Source organism: Vanessa tameamea, chromosome 9 (genome assembly GCF_037043105.1).
Source record: "Vanessa tameamea isolate UH-Manoa-2023 chromosome 9, ilVanTame1 primary haplotype, whole genome shotgun sequence".
NCBI lineage: Eukaryota > Metazoa > Arthropoda > Insecta > Lepidoptera > Nymphalidae > Vanessa > Vanessa tameamea.
This window is the reverse complement of record NC_087317.1, coordinates 11,860,001-11,878,273: the sequence shown is the minus strand read 5'-3', so window position 1 is coordinate 11,878,273 and position 18,273 is coordinate 11,860,001. Positions and strand designations below refer to the sequence as shown.

The 18,273-nt window shown below is 32.8% G+C and overlaps 2 protein-coding genes across 2 annotated transcripts in view; one reads left to right on the top strand and one right to left on the bottom strand.

Moving 5' to 3' along the window:
* The window catches only part of LOC113394043 (guanylate cyclase 32E), a 145,870-nt gene that overhangs the window by 11,027 nt on the left and 116,570 nt on the right, over window positions 1-18,273 (bottom strand). The window contains exons 13-17 of the mRNA XM_064215736.1: window positions 18,148-18,273; window positions 15,522-15,713; window positions 2,527-2,704; window positions 1,677-1,817; window positions 956-1,079 (exon numbers count right to left, since the gene is read on the bottom strand). The exon at window positions 18,148-18,273 is cut by the window's right edge and continues 172 nt beyond it. Coding sequence (XP_064071806.1) covers window positions 956-1,079; window positions 1,677-1,817; window positions 2,527-2,704; window positions 15,522-15,713; window positions 18,148-18,273 — 761 coding nt within the window. The remainder of the gene's footprint in view (window positions 1-955; window positions 1,080-1,676; window positions 1,818-2,526; window positions 2,705-15,521; window positions 15,714-18,147) is intronic.
* On the top strand, window positions 4,202-11,520 carry LOC113394042 (uncharacterized). The gene is made up of 2 exons (XM_026631213.2): window positions 4,202-4,370; window positions 10,923-11,520. The coding sequence occupies exons 1-2, from the start codon at window positions 4,226-4,228 to the stop codon at window positions 11,459-11,461; spliced, it is 684 nt and encodes a 227-aa protein (XP_026486998.2). The 5' UTR covers window positions 4,202-4,225; the 3' UTR covers window positions 11,462-11,520.

Below are 18,273 nucleotides of genomic sequence, written 5' to 3'. Positions count from 1 at the left end.
CCAAAACCTTCTCCTCAAAGGGAGAGGAGGCCTTAGCCCAGCAGTGGGAAATTTACAGGCTGTTAATGTGTATCTAACTTGTCTCTCTCCCTCACACGCGAGCAAAACCGCAGACAGTATCTAGTATATTTTATTTTTTAGTTCGTAGTACGAAATAATCGTCGTTTTAAATTATATCTCTCAATTTTCATCCCCATTTAGTGCCTGACCTACATATCGAGAGTAAGTACTTGGATTAAATTCTGTATAGAGAAGTTTTAATATGAGTGACCCGATGTTATTTAGTTGTCTAAACTTTTTATTGTAACTAGCTGCGGAGACGTTTCGAGCCATAGCTCACAATGGCTTTTGTAAATGTATAGAACTAATACGATAATCTTGTAAATATTATAGTGTTACCACCGAATACAATACGAGCAATGTAAGTTTCGAGCCAGACTTAGCAGTAAAACAAAATGATAAATGTATATTGTGTAAGCCTATAAATTATTTTATATAAAATATTTATAAATAATCATTTAAGGTTGTATAGCTTTTAGCTATTGAGTTATATTCAATCACAGAATTATATAAATGTGATGAATACTTTTTGGTTTGACATTTTTATAATAAAAGTAGAGGAAGAATATTTTTGAATTTGACATGGGAATTGTTAATCTGGGTTGAAAAGCGGAACATAATGGATGATTGTAACAAAAACTGGAAAAATAAATATTGTAAACTATATTAAATTTTTTGACGTTCCTATTTACTTGAAGCTGGGTCTTCAATTGTTATTTCTTCTCATTTCTTCATAACCATAGCATAAACAAATTTAGTCAAAACACGGTAACTGCTTAACTAATGAGTGCTTGCCTGCTTGCTTCGATCACGATCCAAATATTCTAAAACTAGCCACTAAGAATTTTTCTCATCCTATTGGAACACTGACCGACTTGTGATTGAACGTACGTACCTGCATAGGTGTGTTAGTGGCAGCAAGCTTCGTAAACCCGACGATATCACTGAAGTAAATTGTGACGCATTCATAGCTCTCCGCCTGCACGGGCTCACCGCGCTTCAGCGCGTCTGCAACCGTCCTGGGAATCGAATCGAAACAATTTACGAATAAGGGAATCGATTCATTTAACGACTTGTGTAACCTGATGCAGAAACCTCATTTTAAATGTAAGGTAAATGTGCGTTCTTTAAAATCAATTGCGAAACATTTGCTTGTGGAATTTAATTTGAGAGTTGAACGTTAGTGGTTCTTGAATTGTAGGTATTCATACGGTTCCCGTTTTCAATATAAACATTCTCTAGTAACATGCTTATTTATTTGATTTATATTAGAGGTTTATATTTCCATTTTCACAATTTTAAACGTATTTTAAACGTATTTTAAATGTTTTAAACGTATTTTAAATAAATTAAATAAGTTACTGAATTGGATAATGAATGTGAAGGAGTTTCATTTCAATGTTTCCGAAAGACGGTTTCTCTCTATAGGATATTAATTTCACTCAAATCATCAAGACAATCAAAATTTTATTTCAAATTATCTGATTCGATAAAGTTATCGTCATTTAACTCACACCTTATATCACGGGCCACACATAGAAAAACTTGTAAAAACATACAAGGCTGTCTAAAGAAGCATAAATTGACTGGTAACAATAGCAATTAGTTTTTTTTACCGTGGCAACATTCGATTCAGCAGATCGTCTGTCCTCTTCTTCTCCTGCATGAGCTGTTCCGTCTTCGCGGTCACCAAGCCTTCCAAGTTAGACGCGTATTTCTCCATCATCGACAACATGTTATCGAAGATATTTGTTTTCCTATACAAAAGAATATAATTCTTTTTTGAACACGAAAGCTCGGTACAGTAATAAAATATAAAAGTAATTACAAATTGTGTTTAAGAGCGATCTTTAGCAGACAACGTACAAATAAATCGTTAAGAGATCTTCAATCTACAAATGGCTATAAGTACGCACTAATGAAAATATATTGGTCCAGAATATAAATAAACAATAGAAAATAAAGCACTATTAAATTCAAAGTCAATGGACCATTCATAAAATTAATAATAAGGTTTGGACTTGATTTTTGACAACGAAATTGTTTCGATATCGATCAGAATATCAATAAACTAGGTTATCAAGGATATGGATATGTTTTGTAATTATTGTTATAAATGGCATAGAATTCAAGTTATAAAAATAAAATTCAGCGTCTTCGTAGATTACATACATTGCGTATGTTATAATTAATGATGTTATAAATAATTAATGAATATTCTACCTACTAAAAACTACTAACTTATTATGGGATAATTAAAAGTCTGTACACATAAAGCATATTCAGCAATGATTAAAATGGTTGTTGATGAAATATTCGAAATGTTCTACATTTTAACTTAAAATAAACATTTAAATTTAGTATACTGAACATACTCGTACTTAACATTATATCGTGCATAATATTTTTAATGTTTGATATTACTAGTTATAAACATTACAATGCTCAAAATAAGATCATACGTACATTCCAGCATGCATATCCTTAAGGCGCAGTCTGACTAGACGAACATCTGGTCGCCTGTCTGGCCGCTCACTCCAACACGATTTTAAGACAGCGAGCACAGATGGTCGAGCTGCCAGGCCACCAAGGGGAGGACGGAATAACACTCCTCCAATAGGTTGACGTACTCTACCAATGATTTCTGTAGGATTTCATAAGCCCTGTTTACTTATAACTAACATAAACGCAAAAACATTTCTTTTTTACTTGGCTATATCTAAACACATCACATTTGTTAGTCGTACAGGGTACACAATATTAATAATTTAATTGGCCAATCAACTTTAGTATCTATTACTAGCTGAACCTGCGGGTTTACCCGCGCGAAATTTATAAAACACAAACTTCCACCCCCTATTTTCTCCGTTGAGGGTGTAGTTGCGTAAATTCTTAATGGATATCTACACCTTATTAGGAACCTATCTGCCAAATTTCAAGTGTTTAAGTGTTATAGTTTATGAGATTTCGTGATTAATCAGTGAATGGTAATTTACTATACATTTATATATATAGGTATATGTATTAAATATGAATATATTTTTTTAAAATTAATCTTTGATTTTCACGCATGCATGTCCTGATCAATTTAGGCCACAGCGGCCAATCTAAGGTCAAGGGAGACCAGCTTCAAGTACTTTCAAACTTCTAGACTCCGGGTTTTTATTGAGAATTTTTGGACAGAAAAACCTTTTATCGACCCAACACATCGTGGGTCTAATATCAAAGAGGCAGTCAACGTAACTATAACGTAATTTAATTGGTGGAAAAGTGGTAACTACTACGATTCTCGGCAATAACTATACATTTAATTTGAAACGAAACGATTAAAAAGTTCTTAAAGCTTAATATTATGTTAATATATAATTTTAGTTTTGTATAGAATTAAAAAAAATAAAAGTGTTTTTTTTTTGTTAAACTAAAGTTGTAATAACGGGTGGGACTTAGTACGTGGGACAAGTTTTCCTTTACTTATGCGTTCAATTTCAATGTTTCTCACTATTTTTACCATATTACTGTAGTACTATATATAGCCGTATACATAATAATATATATCAATACTGATCAATTCATGGGTCATAGAAAGAATTCATATAATCTAATTTGCAATAAATAGGCTATCTAACAAAAATGATTTTCAAATGTAACTGGTAAGTCCTGAGATGAATGCATTAATAGCCATCTAATAGCCTTTGGTCACCACCGCTTTTAGACATTGACCCTGTGAGAAATATTAGCCATTCCTTACATCACCAATTCGCCTTCAACCGTGATAACTAAATCGCCCTTCAAACACCGGAACACAATAATACTAAGGTATTGCTGTTTGGCGGTAGTATATATGATGAGTGGGGGGTTAATAACCAAGTAGAACACGGACATACAATACTCGTAATAAATATAAAGTAATCATATAAATGACTGTCTAGTGAAGATGACAATCAAGAATCTAAAAAAGTAAAAAAGTACCAATAAATTGATCCAATAATAATAGGAGGTGAATGAACTATACATATATTTACTGCATCACACACACGCGCACACACACACACACACACACAAACAAAAGTTTTTATACACAGGCATTGAAGGTTGCCACAACATCGTAAACCAGTTTCGTATCAGTCTCGTCGGAGGCCGCGCGGCGTTTCGACGTAGTTTCACAATGGAAGAACAGCTTAAAAATTTAAAATTAGTCACTGAAGTTGAAAAATATTCTTGTTTATACAATTCCGATTTACCATCATATTCGAGAAAGGACATTACCGAGGATGCTTGGTCTAAAATCAGTAAAGAAATGAAAATGCCAGGTCAGTGGACGTTTCTATACACAATACATAAAAACTTTTATACTGAAGCCGCCGTATGACTGTACTAATTGTACGAAAGAAGTATTTTTATCTCCACACACCTATATAAAAAAAATATGTTGATTAGTTTGTTTCGTTGTCGTTAGTATACGATTCTTGCTTTTAAGTTATTGACCAGTTGTTGTTGACACTTGCGCAGTACTACCAAAATACAATAGCTGGCGCTCGCGTCGTATCAAATAATCGTTTTCATAAAATTGTTATTAATATAGAAGTTTGTGTTTTTGTGTGTGATCACATAACACATAATGGATTTGAAATAACTAACATTTCGTCTGTACAAGGTAGAATATATACATACTTACAGCTTTTTATAACGATTTCTATAATGGATGGTTTCGTTTACTTTTTTTGTAAACATATTTTACTGCTTTTATTTTCGTTGTCCGTCAATCCCATAAAAATCACTGATGGTATCAATATGAAATTATAAATAATCGACGCGGAATCGACTGTATATGGTTATAAAGCATTAATTATTTGAATTCCCTTGATCCTTTACCCTATTTTAGGGTTCCGTACCCAAAGGGTAAAACAGGACCCAATTACTAAGAGTTCACTGTCCGTCTGTCTGTCCGTCTGTCATCAGGTTGTATCTCAGTAACTGTTATAGTTACACAGTTGAAATTTTCACAAACGATGTATTTCTGTTGCCGCTATAACAAAAAATGTCATGATTTTTTTGGCGTTTTTATAGATGATGTCACGGAACACTTCGTGCGCCAGTCCGACTCGCACTTGGCCGGTTTTTTAATTGAATGCCCAGCGAAACGGGTAACGCCTAGTAAAATATGAATCTTATCAGTATCGGACTGAGCGAAGTCTTAATCGCGTCGTTTTTTGTTATTATGTCGTTTAAATTCTTTCAAATGCTAATATAATAATAATAATCAAAAAATAAATACTGAGTAATATTAAAAAACGATACTACAATTTATTATTAAATTAAAATAAAGAAAAAATACCGATATTTTATAATAAAACAAATGCTTGTAAATTATGTAATCACTATAAATATCTGTACTGTCTATAACGCCTATTTAAAAACTGTGTACATATGCAAATTATCATAGTTATAATTCAAGCGGCGGCGTTGGGGATTCTAGTGGATACAAACATATATGGCAAGGTATATTTTGCAGCAAAAGTACTGGAAAAAATCCAAAAACCAATTGAACTCAATATCGAGCCTTGTAATTTAAAAGGAAAATTAATAATATTAGTTAAAAAAATAATTAAATTAAAAGTAAAACTTTTGTAAAGTCTAAATATTTAAAAATCTGGTTAGTCGATCAGAATTATATTATTACACGGAACCCTCAGTGCGCGAGACCGACTCGCACTTGTCCGGTTTTTAAAAATAATGACTAGCTTCCATGCGCGGCTTCGTCCGTCGGGGATATCGTAGCTGTAAGGTACTCCATGTCATTTTCTATAACCTTGACTACGTGTAAGCAATTCGTTGCACAATGATCAGTTGACGTAGTTAAGAAGTAAAAGCGTAACATAACATAAACAGCCTGTAAAACCTCTCCATTTGAGGAGAAGGTTTGGAGCATATACCACCACGCTGCTCCAATGCGGGTTGGTGGAATACATATGTGGCAGCATTTCGTTGAAATTAGACACATGCAGGTTTCCTCACGATGTTTTCCTTCACCGCCGAGCACGACATGAATTATAAACACAAATTAAGCACATGAAAATTCAGTGGTGCTTGCCTGGGTTTGAACCCGAAATCATCGGTTAAGATGCACGCGTTCTAACCACTGGGCCATCTCGGCTCAGTAAAAAAGTAAAAGCATAACAAATAAAAAACTAAGCGTCTATTGCGCAATGGCTTATCATGGCATATTTGGCTTATTATGCCTATATATTGCAAGAGGCCGTCTACCTATGTAAAAAGTTGCAGGTTCGATCCCGACCCCTTGAGCTATTGTCGTCCCCACTCCTAATATAAGTATTAGCTTTATATCTAGGGGTGAAAAGTAATATCAGTAATTTCTTAAAATGAGCCATTAATACTTTACTTTAAAAACAAAAATCCGTTTGGGTTTGTATTGAGTGAGTTCATTAAAATTATGATAAGATCTAAGCGATGCCTCTCGGTTAAACTTCTGTTAAATTTTGGTTACGTATGCAGTGTCATACATTTTAGTTGGCATTTATGGTAACTGCTCTCAGGGTCTAGCGTAAGTTAGATAGCCTATAAATTTACTCGTATAAACGCGTTATCTAACGCAGAAAGAATTATTCAAATAGCGCGTTCTAACATACAATCGCACCGGCTTGATCGTAAAAATCCAGACAATGTTTTTTTGTTAATATATCTATATTGAGAATACGAAATATAAAATGCTAAGCTATAATGATGTGTCAGTTTTTCGTGAATCACAGCAATAGAGTACATTTACTTGTATTTTAGTTATTTCACTTGATAGTAGGGCTTTGTGGAAGCCCGACTGAGTAGGTACCACCCACTCATCGTATATTCTTATCTAAGTATTATTGTACGGTTTAAAAGGCGAGTGAGTCGGTGTAGCTACCGGCAAATTATATCTTAGTTCCCACGGTTAGTGGCGCAATGGCGAGGTATGAAATGAAAATTTCTTACGGCACCAATGTCTATGGCGTGGTGACTATTTGTCCATCTGCCTACCGTTGATACAAATAAGAGAAAAAATCAATGGTGAATTCAAATGGCCGAAGTAGAGATGAATAACTGTAGATTTACGATCTTATGCACGACAAACAGTTTACGAATAATATTATATTTATAAGACATGAATAATACATACACCTAAAATTTATAAGACAAAACTATTACACTTAACTATTTATATCCACTTTAATATTACTCCCAAAGTTCCGACAACAACTAGAATCACAACATCACGCGTACGACCAACATACATATGTATATGTTTTAATATATTTAGTTTATAAAACTTACCTACTATTGTCAATACTTGCGGTATACTTAGTATAAGTTAAAACCAGCAAATAATATACATTTACTAAGTTTGCACTAATAACTTTGTTTTCGATAATTTGCATGTCTACGGAACCTCAGCATCTGCCTGATATCAACTGGAATTATTCATTATATTATACCGCTTATATTAGGGATTTTGTAATGGTGCATATCCACTAAAATTGTTGGCAAAGGTTGGCAAATGTTTGCAGTTCAAAAGTGGCCAACATTTGAAGATGTTTCACAGCCAGCTCGGTTGCTGTGACAACGTAATGAACTCAATATTTTATTATGAAAGTAAGCAAGCAGAGAGTGCATCTATATGGACGAACGCACTAGTACACTACTTTGTCTGTTACGTAGTGGTCTACTTTCAGGAGTTGTCCCAGAGGACTGTCAAAGGGCTGTCTATTTGTTAGGACGTCAACAAACTTAGTTGAGATCAAGCATATTATCCAGAGATAACCTGAGACGTCTCACAACTATACAGGTGGTTTGCCATTAAGAATAGAAAATTTAAATTTGTTTTATAATCATTTCTAATAATTTCTAACAAGTATTTTTTATATAACTTCTAAGCTCGTAGCTAAGAGTCGTTGAGGGTGAAATCGGTCATAATATAATATTAACGCTTGTTTTCAATAATCTGTATTGTCTGCGTCTAAAACTTTCATATCACCTTACCGATGAGCTACTGAGGCTACATCAAAATAAATTGTTCAAGTGTCCGCCCTGCCGGTGACCCCTCCCGCACCCCGCTCATCGGATTCCCATTTATTTAATTTAATATAAGTGCTTTGAGCTAAGTGCCGAGTTTTTATTATTTATAGAAATCAATTTAATTTTCTTTAAATTTATTTCTATAAATAGTGTCCTGCGTAGCTGTTTATGGAGCAGCAGGCGCACGACAGATGCATTCGAGTATAAAGGCATTTACTTAACATTTTTGATATTAGAAACGTATTTGCTCTTTTTATATTAATCATTGTATCAAAATGACATTGAGACAGGGTAATTGTTATCGCACCTTACGCTATTACAAGGATAATCGAGTCGAAATAACAATGTCTCTTGGCAATATGATTCTCGTGTGAAGACAAAACAATAGCCTTTCAAGTACGCCGGAGATATAACATCAATCCATTACCATTCGCTTTCTCTGTTTGCCAGCCACATAAGGGACTTTCATTACATTACTGACTTTTAAAACGATTGTTTTTTCACTAATCCAAAATGTGTACAATATATTTTTTGGGATCTCGACCAATTATGTCATTTTACTTAGGTTTTTTTTAACGTTACTACTCGTGCCATTGGAATGCGTTATACGTAACAATACGTTAGGAGTATTACGTCAGAACACGTTATTCTGTGGTTGAATCGAATACCTAAGCGACTAAGCGAACGCACGAGTAAAGCTCCAAGACAATAGTGATACAAAAGTACCTACAAAATAAATGACGTGCTGTTTAAATACTATCGACATGTTGTTTTTATGTTTTCTATTTCGAATGATATTGAATACTAGCTGTGCTCCACGGTTTTATCCACGTCTGTTTCATATACTTCTTACTAGTAATATATGTATATTCAAAGGTCAATTTCGCTAGAAGAGCTGATCAGATCTGAATGATTTTTGATTACAGTCTAGAATAGCACATAGGGTTCTTTTTATCCCCAATAAACTAGTGTAATATGATTTGTAATCTATTATAACGGCAACAAAACGACGCTGTTTTATCTTATGCCTGAATTTTTGTTTATACTAAATATATAAATATTGCGGCAAGAAAATACGAGTATGTAGCTACATATGCTATATTTTTAACTATATTTTTTTTAGCTTTGCCGTTTCATAAATTCAAATCATTTGTAAAAAATACTTTGGTAAAGAAGGCACATTATTCGATACAAGATTATATATGTAGATGATAAAAAAGCGTGGAGTTAATGCTCGTTGACTTCCAGCCAGGATATATAACATACATGTATAATTGTAATTAACTAACATGACTGTATTTTTAGATGCTTAAAAAGAGTAACTTCTGAGTTTCTTGCCGGTTCTTCTAGATAGAATTTACATTCGGAACCGGTGGTAGCTTTACTTAATATTGTTTGTTAAATAACGATTCAAAAGTGCTTGTAAAAGCCTACTTGAATAAAGTATATTTTGATTGATTGATTGATTGATTGCTTGATATGTTATATTGATGGTGTTATATAACTTTTGATTGACTCATACATGGTAACATGGAAACATGGTACTTAGGAACACTGCAACTTATCCCATAACAATAATCAAGTTATGGGTTTGTATTTTTTCCCATTTTTAAGATTAATCATGACGGAAAGAAGTTTTAATTTAGAACAGTTAAATAGTCATATTAACTTGAAAAATCTTGTAACCACAGACGTAAACTACAATTTTATTTATTTGTACTGATCATCTTTAAATTTAGTTTTATAATAAGCACTCACGACTTACACGTTCCGTAACAATTTATATAAACATCATAATTACAAAATCCTAACGTTATTCTGTCGTAAAAGCAAAATTGTCCCATAAAATAATTACTAGCGTTGTCTTGCGGGAAACAGGAGTAAGAAATTTGTTTGTTCTTTGTGTGTACGTCATAATTTCAGGAAAATACGATCTATTCTACAGATTTTTCTTATCCGTCAATATGACATAGTTTCTATAACTGCAGAATTTACATTATAATTACATGCGACCGTCGACGTCCAGAGACTCGCTCCGAGTAAGTCAAACTAAATACTGCATTTCGTGTATATCACGCCAGAACGGGCAAGCGCGTCATATAGGCGCTCACCCGTCCCGCTCTTACAAATCATACGTAACGATACGATACTGAGTCATTGTCATTGGTTGAAAAACCTAATATTCGATTTGTAATTTAATTTTTTAAAATATTTTCAACTTTTATGTAAAACTTTTAATTGGCCGAATGTAAATTTTTATCATTTTCAAATTGTATTAGTTATTATTAGTAGAAATGTAAGCGTTTTCTTAGGGCGAACAAATTTGAAGTACACACTGTAATATCTTATTGATTAATTCTATTTTAAGTTTTTGTGTATATACAGACACATTTTTAAATAAATTCATTCCGATCCGACAAGCAAGCAAGTGTTATTATATTATCAATACAAGAAGTAATAAAAGTAAGATAGGGACCAGTATCTTGTTGGTCTAGAGACTAGCTAGACGCTGTAGATGCAATTGAAGTTAGAATTACCTCCCATGCACCCGAAGGTGAAAGGTGAAAGTAAGTAACACCATTGGTGCTGCGTATGATCTCTCCGGTTATATTGCTATCCCATTGGGTTATGATTAAGAAAAACGAACTTAATTCGCGTTTTATCAAAGGCTAAAACGGTTAGTATAAAACGCCGCTAGGACAATTTCATTCTTGTAACCTAGGAGATAAGCCGAGCTCCTTGACTATGTAGAGTCAGAAATATAAATAAATTAACTAAATTTTTTAACTCTTTTCCAGTTCATGCGTGTAAGGAGAAATGGAAAAAACTACGAATAGTTTTCATGAGATGCTTAAAAGCTGTTTCGATACCAGGAAGCAAAAGAAAACCATATTATTTATTCGACGAGATGCAGTTCTTAGTTCCCCATATAAAACAAAATATACTGACAGACTCAACAGTGCCTTACGAATCAAGACAAACAGTATCTGAAACTAAAGAGACCGAGAATGATTCATTCAAAGATTCAATCGAAACATTGAATGATGTTGAAATTAAACACGAATTCGACGAATCGAGCAGTGAATCCTATGTGAATGAATTTACTAAAAAAAGACGCCTTGATGAGACTGATATGAATATTATAAATTACATAGAACGCAATGTGAGAACCGAACGACCGGTGAGTGGACGTATAGTGCATCATTTGAATGACCCGGTGGTTTCATTCTTGAACTGCCTCGTACCAGAATTGAATGAAATGAACGCATCGCAGTTTAAAATTTTCAAACGACGCGCTTTAGCATTGATAGACAATATTAAAGGAGAAATGTATTGATGTTTTTTTTTTAATTTAGTTATTTATGTATTAACAGTAAGCGTATATTTTAAGCGTAAGGTTGACCAAGTAAATGTTTGAAGAGAGATATATTTTATTATTTTTATTTGTGTCTGAATCGTATAACACAAGTTCCAAAAAAAATATTACACAAATTGTTATCATAGTAAAAAGTTATTATGTATTCGTGTCTAAATGCTCTAATTTGACCTTGAAATGAGCTACAAGCCGGTTAAAACCTGTTTTGAACTTTCATAAGGGCCGTAAATAATGCATTCAATTTGCAATAACAGTATAGTATTTTGAGAGTTAAAATTGATGGAATATTAATTACAATTACAACAATATGTAATAATTATAATTCTCTCTGAACTCCTCCTATGCGTCTAGACCAAATTTTGATGAAACTGATTGGTTGGTATATCGATGTGTGCCAGAATATGTTTAATATATTTTTATTAGAGCTAAACGAAGTTGGGTTGGACCGCTTGTTCTATTGTTATATCGGTACTTTACTATTAATAATTGTGTTCAATTTGCATTCGATATGATATGTTTTTGACAACTGATAGATCAGTATAGAAAGGTTTTAGAATTTAGGGTATGCTGGATATATAAATAGGTCGCCCAACTTTGATATTCTGACAGCAAGCTTCCGAATTCAAATGTTTCCGTTATTTCAGAAGATGACATTCAATTATAATTTGAATAGATATTTTATTTATTCTGAACATTATTTATTAAACAAAATAAGGATGTACAGCGACAAGGATTGCAATTGAGAAAGTTACAACAGTTACAACGTGCATATATGTATATATTCCAACCATAACAGGAAAATAGATAAGAAATAATAAAAATAGAAAGCGATATAATTGGTCGAGAGCTGGACTAATCTAATTCTAATTTAGTTAATTGCAATCAAGAATCCTCTTTAATTTTCTGCACATCTACGGCTGGACCTCTTGAAAATGAGACCGATAATCGATTTTTTCTGTGCCGATAGCTGCACATAATCACTGGTACAAAAATCGGTTTATGCTATTAATATACCAGATTTTTCAGATAATTTTGGTGGAAAGAGGAAAAGTGATTATTGTCGTCACAGCGACTTTTGCTTTATTTGATAAATTTCTTTTCCTACGTCATATTTTTAAAGTGCTAGTTAGCCTTGACTCTACAAAGACGCAATTAACGAAGCTAAACAAAAAAAAAAAACAAACACTTGAAAACTGACACGGAATCAAATGTCTGTCGAGGTGTTTTTTTTTTTATTTTTTTTCCGTACAATTAATAAATGAATTATGAATTACTGAATAAATATTTTCTTATTCTTATTATAATATCATAAAATAATACTAGCTATTTACTGGCTCACTCACTGTCGTATAACTTTTGATTATACAATATATAGGTTGGGTTTGATTTATGATGTATTTAAAATACATCCGGCTCGTGCAAACACAAATCACTGATGGGAATTAGTAGGAAGACAGGAAAGTTTTACGGTATTTATAAACATAGATCGCATATGAATGTTCCTAAAAATAGTTTATTTATACATTAATGTTTAGTCAAAATACATATGTTGTGAATAATTCTTTCAATATTCGTTTTTTACATCGATCGTAAATAAAACATTGCTTCCCGACCTCTGTTGCATCACATGAGCATTTACATATAAAGAGTCGAGTCTAGCTTTTATTACGACATTTGATCATGGATTTTATATAGTTTCTTTTTTTTAACACAAACAGCACGTTCCCGAATGCTTAATCGACGTTAAGATTATACAATCGACAATGACTGATTAAATTGAATTCGAAATTTTTCGAATCGATTCTAAAAGCATATTACCAAATGTACTAGTAGAGGTATTCTGTGAGAAACTCGAAACACCGCAAAACAAGAGCGTGAAATGTTAGAATGTAATATGCGACATTGACTTAATAATCATAAAGTTTACAATATAAGGATACGTGTAAAAAATGCCGTATCAACGTAAGAGGGTCGTTAACATTTCATGAGTGAGATAGGAAATGAATTCTTATATATGTCACCGTAAAATTGTATATACCGTTAGATTATAATCTATCTCGCGAGATTTTGAACTGTCGAAAGATTGTGAACCGTAACATACTGCTTACAATTTAACGCATTACTTTTTGGTAGATTATAATCTACCGAAGCTAATTAAAGTTCAATTATAAAAATATCTATTAATAATAATCTATTTTTGAGTTAAATCACCGTTCGTAGTTAAATCAACGGTATATACAATTATACACTAAAGTGTTTATAACGTAGAGTAAATTCAAATTATTTATTTTTAATCGAAGCAGACATTGATCGGTGACCCATTTGTGAGTTAACTATGTGAAATAAAAAATGAAATATCTAACTTCCGCTATTACTCCTAAAACGAAATCTGCGTGCCAGCTCGTGACAAAAGTTAGCAAACTTTAGCTTTTTTAATTTAAAAATTGTGAATTGTGAGAGATACAGTTATTAAACAATGTGAAAAATTATCAATGTCCGCTTTATGTTAAGTCGTATTTAAGAAGTTTATGTTGATTATAATATTGAAATTAAAATACAAAACAAATTTTCAAACCGTCATTTTAATATTAAACTTTTCAGTCACTTTAATTGGACGCCTTTAACAATGGTATATGGATTATACGTATATCTTATGGTTGAAAAGTGTCAATCAACAGAAAAGCGATAAAGGCATACGACAATATTGACGTGGTCAAATGGTATACAGCTGTTACATAAATCATAACAAAACTGATTTACGAGCATGTCACGTTACGTCGTTTGAAATACAATAATGACTTAACCTATAAACACCACTTAGATGGTGATTATTTAAATCACAATATAAAGTCACCACGATCATATCGCGAGGTTCTGTGTAAATTGGTCAGGAGGAAATCATCTTCATTATCTACATATGCTGTAGCCATTGTAATTATTCCGAATACATATTATGGAATAATTATTTTAATGTTCCGTGAAGGTCTATATCTAGGTATATTATGAAGCTAGAGATTGATTGGTTGTTGGCCCTTACCTCAGGAACTACTTTAGTACATTTAATAAGAAAGGTCAAACCTTTATTTGACTTCACAACATCACACGCGAACCATACAAAACGTCATCAACCTAGGCTACAGTTAGCTAGAATAAGTACCTAATCATCGTGCATGTGAAACAGGCAGATGGACTCCGGTACATTTCATTTATAAAGTGAATTCGTGCTTCCCATTTTGTACCACGTAGCAAAACAAGGGACTATTGCTTCAGAATGTGAATTTATTATTATTTAAAAAAATTAACACACAACAAACAACATATAACAATTAAATAGTTATCCTTAGTATTGTTGTGTTCCAGTTAGAAGAGAGTGAACCAATGTTACTAAAAGCACAAGGAGAGTTACATCTTAGTTCTCAGGGTTGGCGGCGTATTGGTAATGTAAAGAATGATTCATATTTCTTATACACCTCAGCAGCTGCAATGTATGTTAGATATTGACCATTTATCATCAGGTGGCCCAATTTCTAATCCTATTATATTACATTATAAGCTATTTTATACTGCCTCGTTATTTTAATGACTTAATATAAGGACACAGATTTAAGGAAGGGTTCAAATCGTGAGGTTTGAACCAAGAATCGACAAAATTTATTGGGTTTTATGCCGAAAAATTGTCAGTAACAACACAGTCTGGAAGTTGGAAGTGAGTACACTCCCGTGGCTCGAAAAGCATTTAAAGCAGCTGATCTGTCGTCTGGACTCTTTCCGATCGTGTAGGATCTGCCATCCCAATGGATTATGGGAGTGAGAAATAGTGAGTTCACCTGTGTTTGTGCACACACCTGTGCACTATAATATGTCCAACTTAGTTAGCTGCTCTTCCTTGAGTTTGATCGCCATGACCGAAATCAGTCAACACGTCTTCATCATCATCATTATTTCAAAAAAATCCTGTATTAAATCCAGAAATAAAATATTATACTGAACAATTTAATAAATATCAACCATTTTGTCTTACCATCGTTGGTTAAGTTCGTGTCGCCCCATGGTCCATTCCTCCCCAATATTTCATATAGGATGATGCCAAATGAGTACACGTCCCCTTTCTGTGACCCTCTCGGATGTGGGTTCGGTTCTCGAAGGAGTTCTGGCGCTCGCCAGAGCATGCGCTTCTCCATGCGTAGCGCGTCCTCAGTGTCTGCACAACCACCTATAAAAACAAATAACAAAGTGTCTGCTCTACATAATTGTAATAAATTTACACAATTCTCGTAAGCAGGCTAAAAATAAAAATAAAGTCTTAGAAAGGAAATGCTATCACCGTTGAAAGCGATAATGCAAAACGATCCTTCAGCCAAGGGTTGAAAAATAACAATATATTTATCCGTGTTCCTCGTCTTATAATATCAGTAGTTTGCGGTTACTTGAACACGTGGCTGAGACTGAAATAGCTTTTATCATCTAACCTAGATACTGTAATTATTTCCTTGTATAGATAGTCTGATTGCTTATACGTCGAATAATTTATCAGCCTGTAGTTGGCTCACAAGCTCAATTCGATCTTTTAGTGTCGAAGCTGTCGGTACAAAGTAAGCTTGTGTGTAGCCTATTCCAATCGAAGTAGGAATGAAGATAAGCGAACCTTAGATTTATGTATTTCATAGACAGCTATATTGGGCACTACTAATTATAGTTTATGATTATTATTATTTTTTTCGCATTGTCCTTATTGTACATATTATTTTGGACAATACGGTATCGATATTTTAACTCTAAAATGAGAAATAATACAAAGTGCTTATTTTTTCTGTAAGCCTGTAGTCTCAACAGTGCCGCAGCGATCGATTTAAGAAACAAAACTATATGTAAAAGCGAAATACCTCTCACTGATTAATCACGAAATCTCAGAAATTACCTATAATACCTATTAACTTGAAATTGGCAGGTAGGTTCCTTATAGGGTGTAGATATCAACTAAGAATATTTTTTTTCGAAACTTCACCCCTAAGGGAGTAAAACGGGGTTTTGAAGTTTGTGATTTATAAACTTCGCGCAAGTAAAGTCGCAGTTTCAGCTAGTATTATATATATTTGAGGTATGAATGACATCCAACAGATGTGGTCATTATCTACATCAAGAGAGATGAAAAATTGTTATCTTTATAAACACAAAACGAAAAATTTGCTAGAAAATACTATAATATAAAGTATAATTATTTATCAAATTCTTGTCTAAATAACCATTACGAGTTGAAATCAAAGTGTTTTTGATTTTTATATATACACAATTTCATTTTTAACTTTGAACAGGATTTACCCATACCAAATCAAATACAGCCTCATTTATTTTATGAAGGTATTCTGCTTGCCATTACTATAATAATGTTGTTTTACCTAAGAGAGCAATGTAATTGGTGGTCATACAAATATATTATAGATATTATATTTGTTATTAATGTACATACTATGTTAACAGACAGTTAACAAGTCTCTTAAGGGTAATATAATAAATAATAAATAAATAAATAAATAAATATTGGACAACATCACATACATTACTCTGATCCGAATGTAAGTAGCTAAAGCACTTGTGTTATGGAAAATCAGTAGTAACGACGGTACCATAAACACCCAGACCCGAGACAACATAGAAAACTAATGAACTTTTTCTACATCGACTCGGCCGGGAATCGAACCCGGGACCTCGGAGTGGCGTACCCATGAAAACCGGTGTACACGCTACTCGACCACGGAGGTCGTCATATTAATCTTCTCAGTTTTATATATTTATATATACTCTTCTCAAAGTTTTTTCACATAGCATAATAACTTATTAATAAATAAAATGTAGTTTAGTGTTACTATTTCAATTCCTTATTTAATTTCTTATCTTATTTATTCTGAATCCTAAATTCCAAGACTATGGTCAAGTCAAGTCTTGGAATTTCGGATTATGCTATAGCATAAGGCCATTAATATTCAGCAACTATACGAAATATGGTTTTACAGAATAAGTACTCTTTTATTCATTGAAGCTCAAATAATAAATTTTCATAAATTATGAAATTAACATATTATATATGTACGTTTAAGTTGTAATTTTAAATCAGCTTTTGGTATTCTTTTTCTGTATAATTTATTTTATATTTTTAATTTTTATTTACTATTTGGCAAAATTGAAATAACTCAAAAATCTAAATACGATTGTATTTTTTAACTATTACCAAGCCTTTATTGACATGGTTGATTTATTTATTAAAAAATATACCTATATTTTTTCAATAAATAAAATAAAACCAAGCCAAATGAGCCAAAATTTAGCCAAAAATTATTCCACAAATAATGTCCAGAACATTTCAAAGTCATGATTGTCAAGAAAAAAATCTACCGCTTGTTTCGGGAAGACACCTGAGAAGAAACGGCGAAAGAAACTTAGCGGATCCTTTTTTTATAATTGTTCAACAAATGCAAAAGTATCAAATTGTGAAACAATTAAAAGTAGGTTTTTAGGTATATTGAAACCATTTGACCTTCACGTTATTTACACTCTACTAAAAATAAAAACACTCTCAGAAATAAAAATACAAGTGACTACATAATACTAAAAAATAATATAGACGCTTTAGTTATAAACAATAAACATACTTTTCAGAGTGTGTAGTCCATAATCCGTGATCTGCAACACCCAGCGGCGATCTACCAAGCAGTTGTTAGACGTCAAGTTTCCATGCGAGACGAGAGCTGAATCGTGAAGATAGGTTAGACCTCGAA